Here is a 12,168-nt window from a genome sequence, read left to right as displayed (position 1 = left end):
GGCACAGTTGGACTGGGAGAGCCAATACTTAGTAAAATGGGGAGATAGCTAATCCATTCCAAACACTCATTGGCTCAATGGCTTCATTCCAAGGGGATTATAATCCTTGTTTTTAATTTGTGATTAAATAATACTTTTACAATAATGAATGTGGCTAATCCGCTTGCATTGTAGCAGTCCCACATGGTTCAGTGCTAGTTTCCACATCTGGTGAAATGGATAGATGGATCTGCGTTTCACTGAGCCAAGTTTTGACCATTTAAAAGATGAGAATTATATTGTGGGTGGGGAGTGAATGTGTTATGTGTGAATCTTTCAGTTCTAGAGACCACCATGGAGTTTATGTCCAGAGCCAAGTGATGGGGTGAATACAACCTCCACTTAGTGGACAAGAGAATCCGACAAGCCCAATGGGTGCCACCACAGTAAGATGGCAACATGAGGCAGAGAGGACATGCATCACCCTGGAAGGGTGGTGGAAAAATATCACTTCACTGCAGAAAGATATACTCCTTTGAACTGAAATAGCTCAAGTTAATATCTAACCTGGCTACATTTGCCATGACAGTGGGAGCAGTGTAGAAGGAGCTTTACTCCATATGCACTCCTTGTTCCCCGTTCCTGCCAGTGTTTGACTGTTCAGTCTAGAGAGTTTTACACTGTATCTAACCTGCTTTTTTTCTTTTCTTTGGCTTTATTAGTCATACAGCAGTACAGCATGGATACAGGCTCTTCGGCCCAACGAGTCCATGCCGACCACAGTTAGCTCGTATCAATTTCCTGCGTTCAGCCCATATCCTTCTAAGCCCCACCTCTCCATGTACCAATCCAAGAGCTTATTAAATGATACTATTGTATCTGCCTCAACCACTTCCTCTGGCAGCTCATTCCATACACTCACCACCCTCTGCATTTAAAAGTTGCCCCTCAGGTGCCTTTTAAATCTTTCCCCTCTCACCCTAAACTTATGTCCCCTAGTTTTGGACTCCCCTACCCTGGGGAAAAGACTGTTACCATCCACCTTTTCTATGCCTCTCATAATTTTAAACATTTCTATAATGTTGCCCTTTATTGTCCTACATTCCAAGGAATAAAGACCTAGCCTGGCCAACCATTCCCTATAACTCAAGCCCTCTAGTCTTGGCAACATTCTCGTAAATCTTCTCTGCACTCTTTTTCAATCTTTTTATTAGTTTTCAAATTAGTACAGATTGATATATAGCATCAATATTTATACATGTAATACAAAGAGATCAGGATAACAATCATAGCATATATAATCATAAAGAACAATAAAATATTTTTAAAAATCTGTAGATCCAACGATCTCTTAGTAAATCAATATAATATAAAAGAAAGGAAAGAAAAAGATTTATTATATAATTTTTTTTGAAAACCCAAATCAATAAAAAAAATTATAAACAATATAAACTAAACAAAAGAAAACTTTTTAAAAAAAACAAACAACAAAAAAAAAGAGAAAAAAAAACTGGGCTAAAATTTCTCAGTAGAAACAGAGCAATATTATGTCGTCAAGTCCGTTCCTCCAAGTTGGAAAGTTATTGAAAGGGGATCTACATCATGTGAAAATATTGAATAAATGGACTCCAAATATCTTCAAATTTAAGCGAAGGATCAACAGTACCACTCCTAATTTTTTCCAAGTTTAAACATGATATAGTTTGAGAAAACGATTGAAAAGTAGTAGGGGGTATTGGATCCTTCCATTTAAGCAAAATGGATCGTTTGGCCATTAATGTAACAAAAGCAATCATACGGTTAGCGGAAGATAAATAGCCAGACTCTATCCTTGGTAATCCAAAAATTGCAGTGATAGGGTGAGGTTGTAAATCAATCTTCAATACGTTTGAAATAATGTTAAAAATGTCTTTCCAATATTTTTCCAGAAGAGGACAGGACCAAAACATATGTGTCAAAGAAGCCACATTCGATTTACATCTATCACATATAGGATTTATATGGTTATAAAAACGAGCTAACTTATCTTTGGACATATGGGTCCTGTGGACTACCTTAAACTGCATCAACGAGTGTCTGGCACATATTGAAGATGTATTGACTAAATGAAGAATTTTCTTCCAAGTCTCTATAGGTATAGATGTCTGGAGTTCACTTTCCCATTCATATCTTCTCTGCATTCTAACCACGTCTTTCCAATAATAGGGTGACCGAAGCTGTACACAGTACTCCAAGTGCAGCCTCACCAACAACTTGTACAACTGCAACATAATGTCCAGCTCCTATTCTCAATGCCCTGACTGAAGGCCAGCATGCTAAATGCTTTTTTCACCACCCTGTCTACCAGTGACATCGCTTTCAATGAACTATGCACTTGTACTCCTAGGTCCCTCTGTTCCATTACACTTGCTCATGCCCAACCTTTCACTGCATAGATCCTACGCTGGTTTGACTTTCCAAAATGCAATACCTCACACTTATCTGTATTGACATCCATTTGCCACTCCTCGATCCAGTCCCCGACTGATCGAGATCCCTCTGTAATCTATGACAACCTCCTTCACTATCAACAACACCTCCTAATTTTGTGTCATCCACAAGCTTACTGATCAAGCCTTGTGCATTCACATCCAAATCACTGATATAAATAATGAATAACAAGAATCCCAACACTGACCCCTGCTGCAAACCACTAGTCACCAGCTCCATTCCGAGAAACAATATTCAACCACCACCCTCTGCTTCCTACCTCCGAGCCAATTTTGAATCCACCTAACTAGCTTTCCTTGGATTCCATGGGACCTAACCTTCCAGACCAGCCTACCATGTGGGACCTGTTGAAGGCCTTGCTAAAGTCCAAATAGATAACATCCATTACCCTACCCTCATCTGCCTTTGTGATTACCTCTTCAAAATACTCTAAAAGGTTCGTCAAGCAGGACTTTCCACGCACAAAACCATGCTGCCTCCTCCTAATCAGACTCAATTTATCCTGTCCCTCAGAATTCTCTCCAGTAACTTCCCCACTACTGATGTCAGACTGACTACCCTGTTGTTCCCTGGCTTGTCTTTGCTACACTTCTTAAATAATGGAACAACATTAGCCACCTTCCAATCTTTGGGAACTTCACCAGTGGCTAATGATGAAGCAAATATCACCACAAGGGCCTCTACAATTTCTTCTCTAGCCTCCCACAAAGTCTAAGGATGCACTTGGTCAGACCCTGGCGATTTATCCACCTTAATGTGCTGTAAGGCTGCAAATACTCCTCCCTGGTAATATGATTTTCCTCCAAAACATCTCCACTAGTTTCCTTTCTCTCTTGAGCAATCATGATTTTCTCCTCAGTAAACTCCGAGGAGAAATATTCATTAAAAATCCCACTCATCTCCTGCGTCTCGAGACATAGGAAGCCCTGCTGATCTCTAAGGGGACCTACTCTCTCCCTAGCCATCCCTGTACTCTTTATACAGCTATAGAAGCTCTTGGGATTTTTCTAAACCTTACCTGCCAGATCTATCTCATATCCTCTCTTTGCCCTCCTGATTTCCCTCTTAAGAGTATTCTTAATCTTTTTATAGTCATCAAGGGATTCACTCGTCCCCGACCTCCTAAACCCAACGTATGCTTCCTTCTTTCTCTTGACCAGATGATATTATTGTATAAAGTGGAATTGTATGATTGACCAGATGGTATATATTGTATATGCACTTGTACTCCAACGTCCCTCAGTTTCATTATATTCCCTAGTGCCCTACCATTCATAGTATTACATACCATTTTGTGTTTTTCTGTTTAAAAATAACTGTTCTTTCATATTTATAGCAGTTCAAATTCAAACATTATCCTCCTTTTCCAGGATGCACTCCAGCCCCTGCAGCATCCACCAGTCTGGAAGCCTTCCTGTGAGCCAGTGGACACTGGGCATGGACATATCCTCGGAAGGGGAGCAGGCAGCCAGCTCAGGTGGACCTCTCAACTGCCCACAGCCTGGACCTTGAATGGCCACCTTGGCCAGTCCCAGGAACAGACCAACTGATCTGGACCAACTGATACCGCCCTGCACCCTCTGCAGCGGATGCCCAAAGATGAGTGGGGCTGAAGGGCAACCAGAGCTTGAGGAGCAGTCCCTTAAAATACTGAAGAAGGGATTGCAAACTTTCACGTTGTATACATACGGAACAAAAACTCCTCCAAGTCACAGAAATACCTGGGCTGGGAGTCTGTGAACCAACTTAAAAACCTGTTGTACAGCATTACTCCATGCAGCGCACTCCACCCCATGTACCCGACATACAAGGAGCGGTCTCCATTGGGGACCCCCCTCACTGCTGGCTGGGGCTGTTTTCTCTAGAGTGGTGTAGGGTGAGGGGAGATTTGATATAAGTTTATAAAATTAAGTGAGGCACAGATAGATTAGGCAGCCAGTAACTTTTACCCAGGATTGAAATATCTGGTACTTGAGAGCATGTATTTAGGGTGAGAGGGGGAAAAGTACAAAGGAGATGTGCAAGGCAAGTTTTTTTTAAGAGAGTGGTAGGGGCCTGGAATGCACTGCCAGGGATGGTGGTCGAGGCAGATAGCATGACTATGCAGAGAAGGGAGAAATGTGTGGAGAAGGATTAGATTAATTAGTTTGGCACAACATTGTGTGCCACAGGGCCTGTCCTGTCCTATCCAACCATTGCTTGTGAATAATTTAGTCAGCAAGTTCAGCACAACCCAGGGAGAAGTATGGCCGTGATTTACATGCAAGTGCAATGAAATTAAAACCATAAAGTTTGATGTTGTCCAGATTGAGATTGGCTTTTCCTGGGTACAGTGTGTGAATGTAATTTGCATATATCCTGAATCCAGCTGTTTGCTGCTGTCTAGTCACTCATCGACAAAATTCTTTGCCTCACCTTTTCACTTCTCATCCCCCCCTCACCCAATAAGCCTTTTCCTTAAAGCCTATCTCTTTCACTGACCTTTCGATCATCTGATAGAAGTTTATAAAATTATGAGAGGCATAGGTAGGGGAGATAGCTGCCATCTTTTTTTGCCCAAAGTCGAAATGTCTAATACTAGAGGGCATGCATGTAAGGTGAGATGGGAAAAGTTCAAAGGAGATGTGCAGGGCAAGTTTTTTTTCCCCACACAGAGTGGTGGGTGCCTGGAATGCACTGCTCGGGATGGTGATGGAGGCAGATATGACAGTGGTGTTTAAGAGACTCTTAGCTAGGCACATGAATATGCAAAGAATGGAGGGATATGGACCACATGCAGACAGAAGGGATTAGGTGTCATTAGCTTAATAAATTTGACACAACATTGTGGGCTAAAGGGCCTGTTCCTGTGCTGTACTGTTCCATGTTCCAAGAGGTCACTCAGCCCCTTGACATGTTCATTTAATAAGATCACAGCTGATGTGATTTTAACCTCCAAGTCCTGTCTACCTGTGGTAACCAGACAACCCCTCATCCCCTCTGGGCCCTGTGCTCTTCCTTGTCCCTCATCTTTCTCAGATCCAAACTAGATGACCTCATGCTTTCCTGCAGTAAACTCCATCTGGCAGTTTTACCTGCTTATTTAATAAGTTTATGTGCCTTCCTAACACTGTCCTGATGCAGGGTCTCGACCCAAGACGCTATCCATCTGTAGATGTAATTTGCTATCCCTCTATCTGCTTGACCTGCTGAGTTCCTCCAGCAGCTTCTTTTTACCTTTGTAATTTTCAAGTCCCATTTAAACAACCTACAGTGACCACTAAGGTGATGTCACCAGCAAACCTGCTACTTTCTTTTCTATTCTACTCTACTCTGTTATCTTGACCTGCTGGGGAAGTCCAAAGCAAATCTCCAAGAAGCAGTCTCTTAATCAGAGAAGGAACCCTTTATCCATTTGCCAAGTTATAAACTAATTCCCAACTACAGTGGCTGCTGAGATCATGAAAGGTGCGATACAAATGTGAGATCTTTTCTTATTCTTCCCAATAAAACCCAGGGGATCTCCTGGTATTGATTCAAGATGGAATGGCTTGCGTAATGGACCGGGCAATCCAGCAATTCGTGGCATATTCCCAAATTAAAGGGAAACCTACTAGATTCCATCACAAGACGTGAGCAGTGACTTCTCGCTCCAGCATGATCTACAAATGCTTTGCGAAGATCAACCACTGGTTGGTTGTAATATTAAAAGGTGCAGGGGAGAGTAGCAGTAAGCAGCATAGGATATTAAAGGGTCTGGGTGTGGGATTGGACTCAGTGGGCTGTTAAAGGTGGGGGGGGGCAGGAGTGAGCTTAAGCTGGGTAACTGGGAGGAAATAGCTGATTGCAAGTTGAAATGCTGAATTGCCTTTGTGCTGAGCTCCATGATGCTGGGGTTTACGTGTATAAGGCAGGTTACAGATTTTTTTTTAATCCATCAAGTTCTGTCACCAGGAAGTGCACAAAAAGTTTTTGCAACCATTTGCCACAGTAACGAATTGCCTCACAAATTGTCAGTTGTCCTGTTTATTGAACATTGGTCCCAGCACCTTCAGTACAAAAACCAACTATCTGCCTTCTACATTTCCTCTATTCTTGGGAGGACAAATTATATTCATCTGACTCCTGCATGATTATGAAATATCCACCCTGCAAAGCAGATTTATCTGCAATCACATTTGTTAAATCTCCATCCTTTCAGTGGATGTTAGAGACTGTGCATTAACCTGATTATAGTGGGACAAAGTGGGACAGTTCCATTGCTCTGTGAAATCATTCTCTCTACATCACACAGCTGCATGCTGTGTTCTCATTTTTCTTGCTGTGCGGGGTGCATCTGGCCACACTGCCTGAAAACCGGAGCGATTCCCAACAGCCTTGGAGACGTAACCAGGCATGGACAGATACACAGGCTACTGAAGATGTTAACCAGTTCTCTCAAACAAATGAGTGGCTCCTTCAAACGCACGTCCATTAAACGTACCATATCTGGGTCGCAGAAGGTGAGTAAGAAGGTGGTAATCCCTCGGGGTCAAGGATTATTTGCTCCTATTCTGTGGGCTCTGAGGTAGTTAATGCTTCTGGTGGGGAATCTATAGATTCTGCTGCTCTGGACCAGTTTAAGGCCAGCGTTCTCACCCCATTTATAGGGACTCCTCAGGGTCATGGTATTGGGGTCTGTCCTGCATGGAAGCTCTGTATTTTTTTCCCCAAAATAATGTTATTAAAATGCAATAAATAACAAAGCAAAAAATAAATTTAAATATTGTTCTTGCCTTCCAGAAGCTACAGTTGTGGGAACTGTCTGACTTAATCTAAACATGAGGCTATTGCTTAGGACAGTTAATATTCACCTGTTCGGAGGCACGGAACATCCACCCGTTTTTGTGGAATTTAATTACTTTAAAGTTAAAAATGTATTCTGGAAAGAGGTTTTTGACATCTATCCCATCAGAGAATACGTAACTGAACATAACATGGTTGTCATTTCCAGAATGTGCAGAATGACAGAAATCTGACCATGTACAGATGTGGGTAATATTTAGTGAACAATATTATTTTAGGTACAGAATATTAAAACCACTTGTGATCTCAAGGCTGGAGAAGTTCTTGTTTTCTGCATTGAGTGATTTTCAAGTTATATTCTCAATATTTGGGCTGAGATTAAATCTGTCCTCTTCCACTTGCTGTTTTCATCTCAGTCCACCCTCTGTCAGAAGCCAGCTGGGGTCTGGAGTTCCCTCACAGGGAAAGCAGACACCCTAGATCTGGTCATTACTTGGTAAGAACAGAAGCAGCAGCCTAACAGGAGCAGTCTCCAGTGTAGTTCCAACACCATGAGGTGGGAACGATCTTATCTTGGTTTATCTCCCAGGATTCAAAGGTTCAAGGATGTTGGACATCTAGCATCTTGAGTGATGCCTCGTCCAGAAAATCAGAGGCTTACAGCACAGGAGCAGTCCATTCAACTCATTAATCCCACTGGCAAACAAAAAGCTCCAAAAGCAATAAAACTGGAGATCTTACAAATCTGAAGTAAGATTGGAAAGTTCTGGAAATACTCAGCAGGTTACCTGTGAGCTCAGTTTCAGGTCGGTGATCTTTCATCAAATCTAGTCAAGCTTTTTATTTTGTCTCATTTTTTTACAACCTTTTTTACTATTTTAGTTTGAATATTTTCAGTGAATCTGCATCCAGCATTTTTCAACCAGTGGTTCCAGGTCACAGCAATTCATTGTTTTCCAAAACCACAACTCCCCTCAGTTTCATTTTACCAAACACCAAATCCGTGCCCTCGGGGGCCCAGACCCCTGGGGAGAGGCGGCGCCCTTGGGGGCCCAGACCCCTGGGGAGAGGCGGCGTCCTCGGGGGCCCGGACCCCGGGAATGGACCGAATCTGTGGAGAGGGAGAGAAAAGTCTGCAAAGTGAGGAACGGTTCACCTGTGATTCCAGGGTTCACCGGGCAGTCACTGATCACGACGGGCGGTTTATGGCGGGCGGTGCTGCCAGTTGTCTGTAAACACTCGGATCGTTCGGTTGGTCAGTCCCGCGCCGCTGCCCGGGGTCAGGGGTCAGGGGTCGTTACCGGATGAGGCGGCAGCCGAAGGCGGGAAACTTCTCCCCGCCTCATGGGAAGGAGACGGTTTAAATGGTTTCTCACTGTGGGCGGGGTGGTGCGAGGGAGCGCCCCGTGTGGTGAGGGAGCGCCCAGTTGGAGGGGTGGTGGTGACGAGGGAACGCCGCAGGGGGTGGGGCGGAGACATTAAATGTGCCCTCTGAGGGAAGAGTCATTGAGTCGTACAGCAGAGAAATGGGCCCTTCGGCCCACCGGGTTTATGCTGACCATCTTGAGATCTTATAGAGTCATAGAGCAATACAGCACAGATACAGGCCCTTCGGCCCAACCAGTCCATGCAGACCACGGTGCCCACCCAGCTAGCCCCAATTTCCTGCATTCGGCCCATATCCCTCCAAGCCCCGCCCCTCCATATACCTATCCAAGTGCTTCTTAAATGACACTATTGTACCTGCCAAACCTGAAGAGCTTCAAAAGCAGATACGGAGACAGAATGAGTCATAAGGTGGAAGTATATGATGATGGCTCTTGAGAATTATAAGATAGCCAGGAAGGAGCTTAAGGCAGGGACTTAGGAGAGCTAGAAAGGGACATGAGAAGGCCTTGGCGAGTAGAATTAAGGAAAACCCCCAAGGCATTCTATATGTATGGGAGGATGATCAGAGTGAGGGTGGGACCGCTCAGGGATTTACCTGTGCCTGGAGGTGGAGGAGGTAGGGGAGGTCCTTAATAAATGCTTTGCTTCAGTGTTCACCAGGGAGAGGGACTTTGATGAATGTGAGGTCAATGTAGAACAGGCTAATGTGCTGGAGCATGTCAAAGTTAAGAAAGAGCAGTCTTGGAGCTTCTGAAAAACAGTAGGATGGATAAGTCCCTGGGGCTGGATGGGATATACCCCAGGTTACTATGGGAAGCGAGGGAAGCAATTGCTGGGGCATTGATGATGATCTTTGCGTCCTCCCTGGCCAGAGGAGTGGTACCAGAGGATTGGATAATGGCAAATGTTGTTCCCTTGTTCAAGAAAGGTAATTGGGATAATCCTGGGAATTATAGACCAGTGAGTCTTACGTTAGCAGTGGGCAAGCTATTGCAGAGGTTTCTTAGGGACTGGATTGGTATTAGTATAGGTTTATTATTGTCACAGTGAAAAGCTTGTCTTACAAACCGATCGTACAGGTCAATTCATTACACAGTGCAGTTATATTGAGTTAGTACAGAGTACAGGGAAAAGCAATAACAGTACAGAGTAAAGTGTTCCAAGATTTACGAGCATTTGGAGAAGCATAGTCTTATTAGGGATAGTCAGCATGGCTTTGTGAGGGGCAGGTTGTGCCTCATGAGCCGAATTGAGTTTTTCGAGGAGGTGACGAAACAAATTGTTGAAGGTAGAGTGGTGGATGTGGTGTATGTGGACTTTAGTAAGGCATTTGACAAGGTTCCCCATGGTAGGCTCATCCAGAAAGTCATGAGGCATGGGATCCATGGAGACATGGCTGCGTGGATTCGGAATCGGCTTGCCCACAGAAGGCCGAGGGTGGTAGGAGATGGAGCGTATTCTGCCCGGAGGTCAGTGACTCGTGTTCCGCAAGGATCTGTTCTGGGACACCTGCTCCATGTAATTTTCATAAATGACTTGGATGAGGAAGTGGAGGGATGGGTTAGTAAATTTGCAGATGACATGAAGGTTGGAGGTGTTATGGATAGTGTAGAAGGTTGTTGTAGGTTACAATGGGATATAGACAGGATGCAGAGTTGGGTGGAGAAGTGGCAGATGGAGTTCAATCTTGAAAAGTGTGAAGTGTTACACTTTAGAAGAATGAACTTGAAGGCAGAGTACAAGGTTAATGGCAGGATTCTTAGCAGGGTGAAGGAACAGAGAAATCTTGGGGATTCCAGTCCACAGATCCCTCAAAATTGCCGCACAAGTTGATAGGATGGGTAAAGAAGGCATATGGTGTGCTGGCCTTCATTAGTCAGGGGGTTGAGTTCAAGAGCCACGAGGTAATGTTGCAGCTCTATACAACTCTGGTTAGACCACACTTAGAACATTATGTTCAGTTCTGGTCGCCTCATTATTGGACGGATGTGGAAGCTTTAGAGAGGGTGCAGAGGAGATTTACCAGGATGCTGTCTGGATTAGAGAACATGTCTTCTGAGGAAAGGTTGAGCGAGCTAGGGCTTTTCACTTTGGAGCAACACAGGATGAGAGGCAACTCGATACAAGTGTATAAGAGTATGAGAGGCATAGATAGAGTGGACAGCCAGTGCCTTTTCCCTAGGGTGGCAATGGCCAATACTAAAGGACATCAGTTTAAGGTCAGAGGAGGAAAGTTTAGGAGAGATGTCAGAAGTAGGTTTTTTTTTGCACAGAGAGTGGTGGGTGCCTGGAATGCACTGCCAGAGGTGGTGGTAGAGACTGATACAACAGGAACATTTAAAAGACTCTTCAACAGGCACATGGATGTAAGAAAAACAGAGGGTTATGGACTGTGTAGGAGGGAAGGGTTGGACTGATCATGGAGTAGGTTTATGTAGGTTGGCACAACGTTGTGTGCCAAAGGGTCTGTATTTGTGTTGTGCTGTACTGTTCTATTTTCTTACCTATCTATACTAATCCCACAACTGCATTAAGTCCATAGCCACCTGTGCCCTGAGGACAGAGGACCCAGCACCGATCCCTGCAGCACACCACTGGTCATAGGCCTCCAATCTGAAAAACACCCCTCCACTACTACCCTTCCACCAAGCTAAATTTGTATCCAATTGGCTAAGTCACCCTGGATCCCATATGATTTCAGACCAGCCTACTGGTGAACGGTTACTGCACACCAGCCTACTGTGATGTGGCATAGTTCAACACGTGAGGGGCCATTGTTTATGTGTAACCATTGACAGCGATTGCAGAAAGAAGTTCAGGGTGGAACATGAAGCAACTCAGTGTATCTCTGGTCTTGCTTCTAATGGCAAGGTAGCATTTGGTAAGCTGGATTCCTTTCACCTGTATGTGCTTCATGTTCTCAGGTAAAGGATTTAAATTGTATGGAACGGGATGGTAGATGCATTTTACTCCATCCTCTTCCCTCTGGAAACTAATCCAAAATTCTTCTCTGTGGGTTCCAACTTGTATTCACCTATCACTTCATTCTCCCAGTCCAACAGTACCTCAATTTTAAAATTCTTATCCTCATTTAGCCTTTAGTCCCTGAAGTGTACAAGAATGAGTAGTGATCTTATTGAAATATATAAAATACTGAGGGGGATCACAAAGAATGTTTCCCCTTGTGGTCCCTACTTGTTTCTTCTGTTGGTGAACAAACAATAAGCTCAGCAGATCCCTCTCTAAACTCCTCAACCTCTCTTACCGGTCTTTTATCCTTTAAGATGTACCTTAAAACATACACCATGTTTTTTTATTCACCTATCCAAATATCTCTTTATTTCCTTATGTGGCTCAGTGTCAATTTTTGTTTGGTACTGCTGCCGTGGAGTTGCCATTAAAGGTGTGATAATAGTGGAAGTTAGTGCCGAATGTTGGAATCAACGCAGATTATTTCCTGTTGGCAACAGCAGAACACAATTCTTTGGTCTGTTGCAAGATGGGTTAATACCCAAGTGGGGTTAACCAGCCTTATGACTGTATTAC

At 43.9% G+C, this 12,168-nt stretch overlaps 1 protein-coding gene across 1 annotated transcript in view; it reads left to right on the top strand.

Annotated features, from left to right (window-relative positions):
* The first annotated feature begins 6,893 nt into the window (after positions 1 to 6,893).
* The window catches only part of trpm1a (transient receptor potential cation channel, subfamily M, member 1a), a 61,641-nt gene continuing 56,366 nt past the window's right edge, over positions 6,894 to 12,168 (top strand). Inside the window, exon 1 of the mRNA XM_052042394.1 lies at positions 6,894 to 6,950. Within this exon, the coding sequence (XP_051898354.1) occupies positions 6,894 to 6,950 (57 nt within the window). The remainder of the gene's footprint in view (positions 6,951 to 12,168) is intronic.

This window comes from Pristis pectinata, chromosome 32 (assembly GCF_009764475.1).
Source record: "Pristis pectinata isolate sPriPec2 chromosome 32, sPriPec2.1.pri, whole genome shotgun sequence".
NCBI lineage: Eukaryota > Metazoa > Chordata > Chondrichthyes > Rhinopristiformes > Pristidae > Pristis > Pristis pectinata.
The sequence above is the reverse complement of the archived record's forward strand: the minus strand, read 5'-3'. Positions and strand labels throughout refer to the sequence as shown.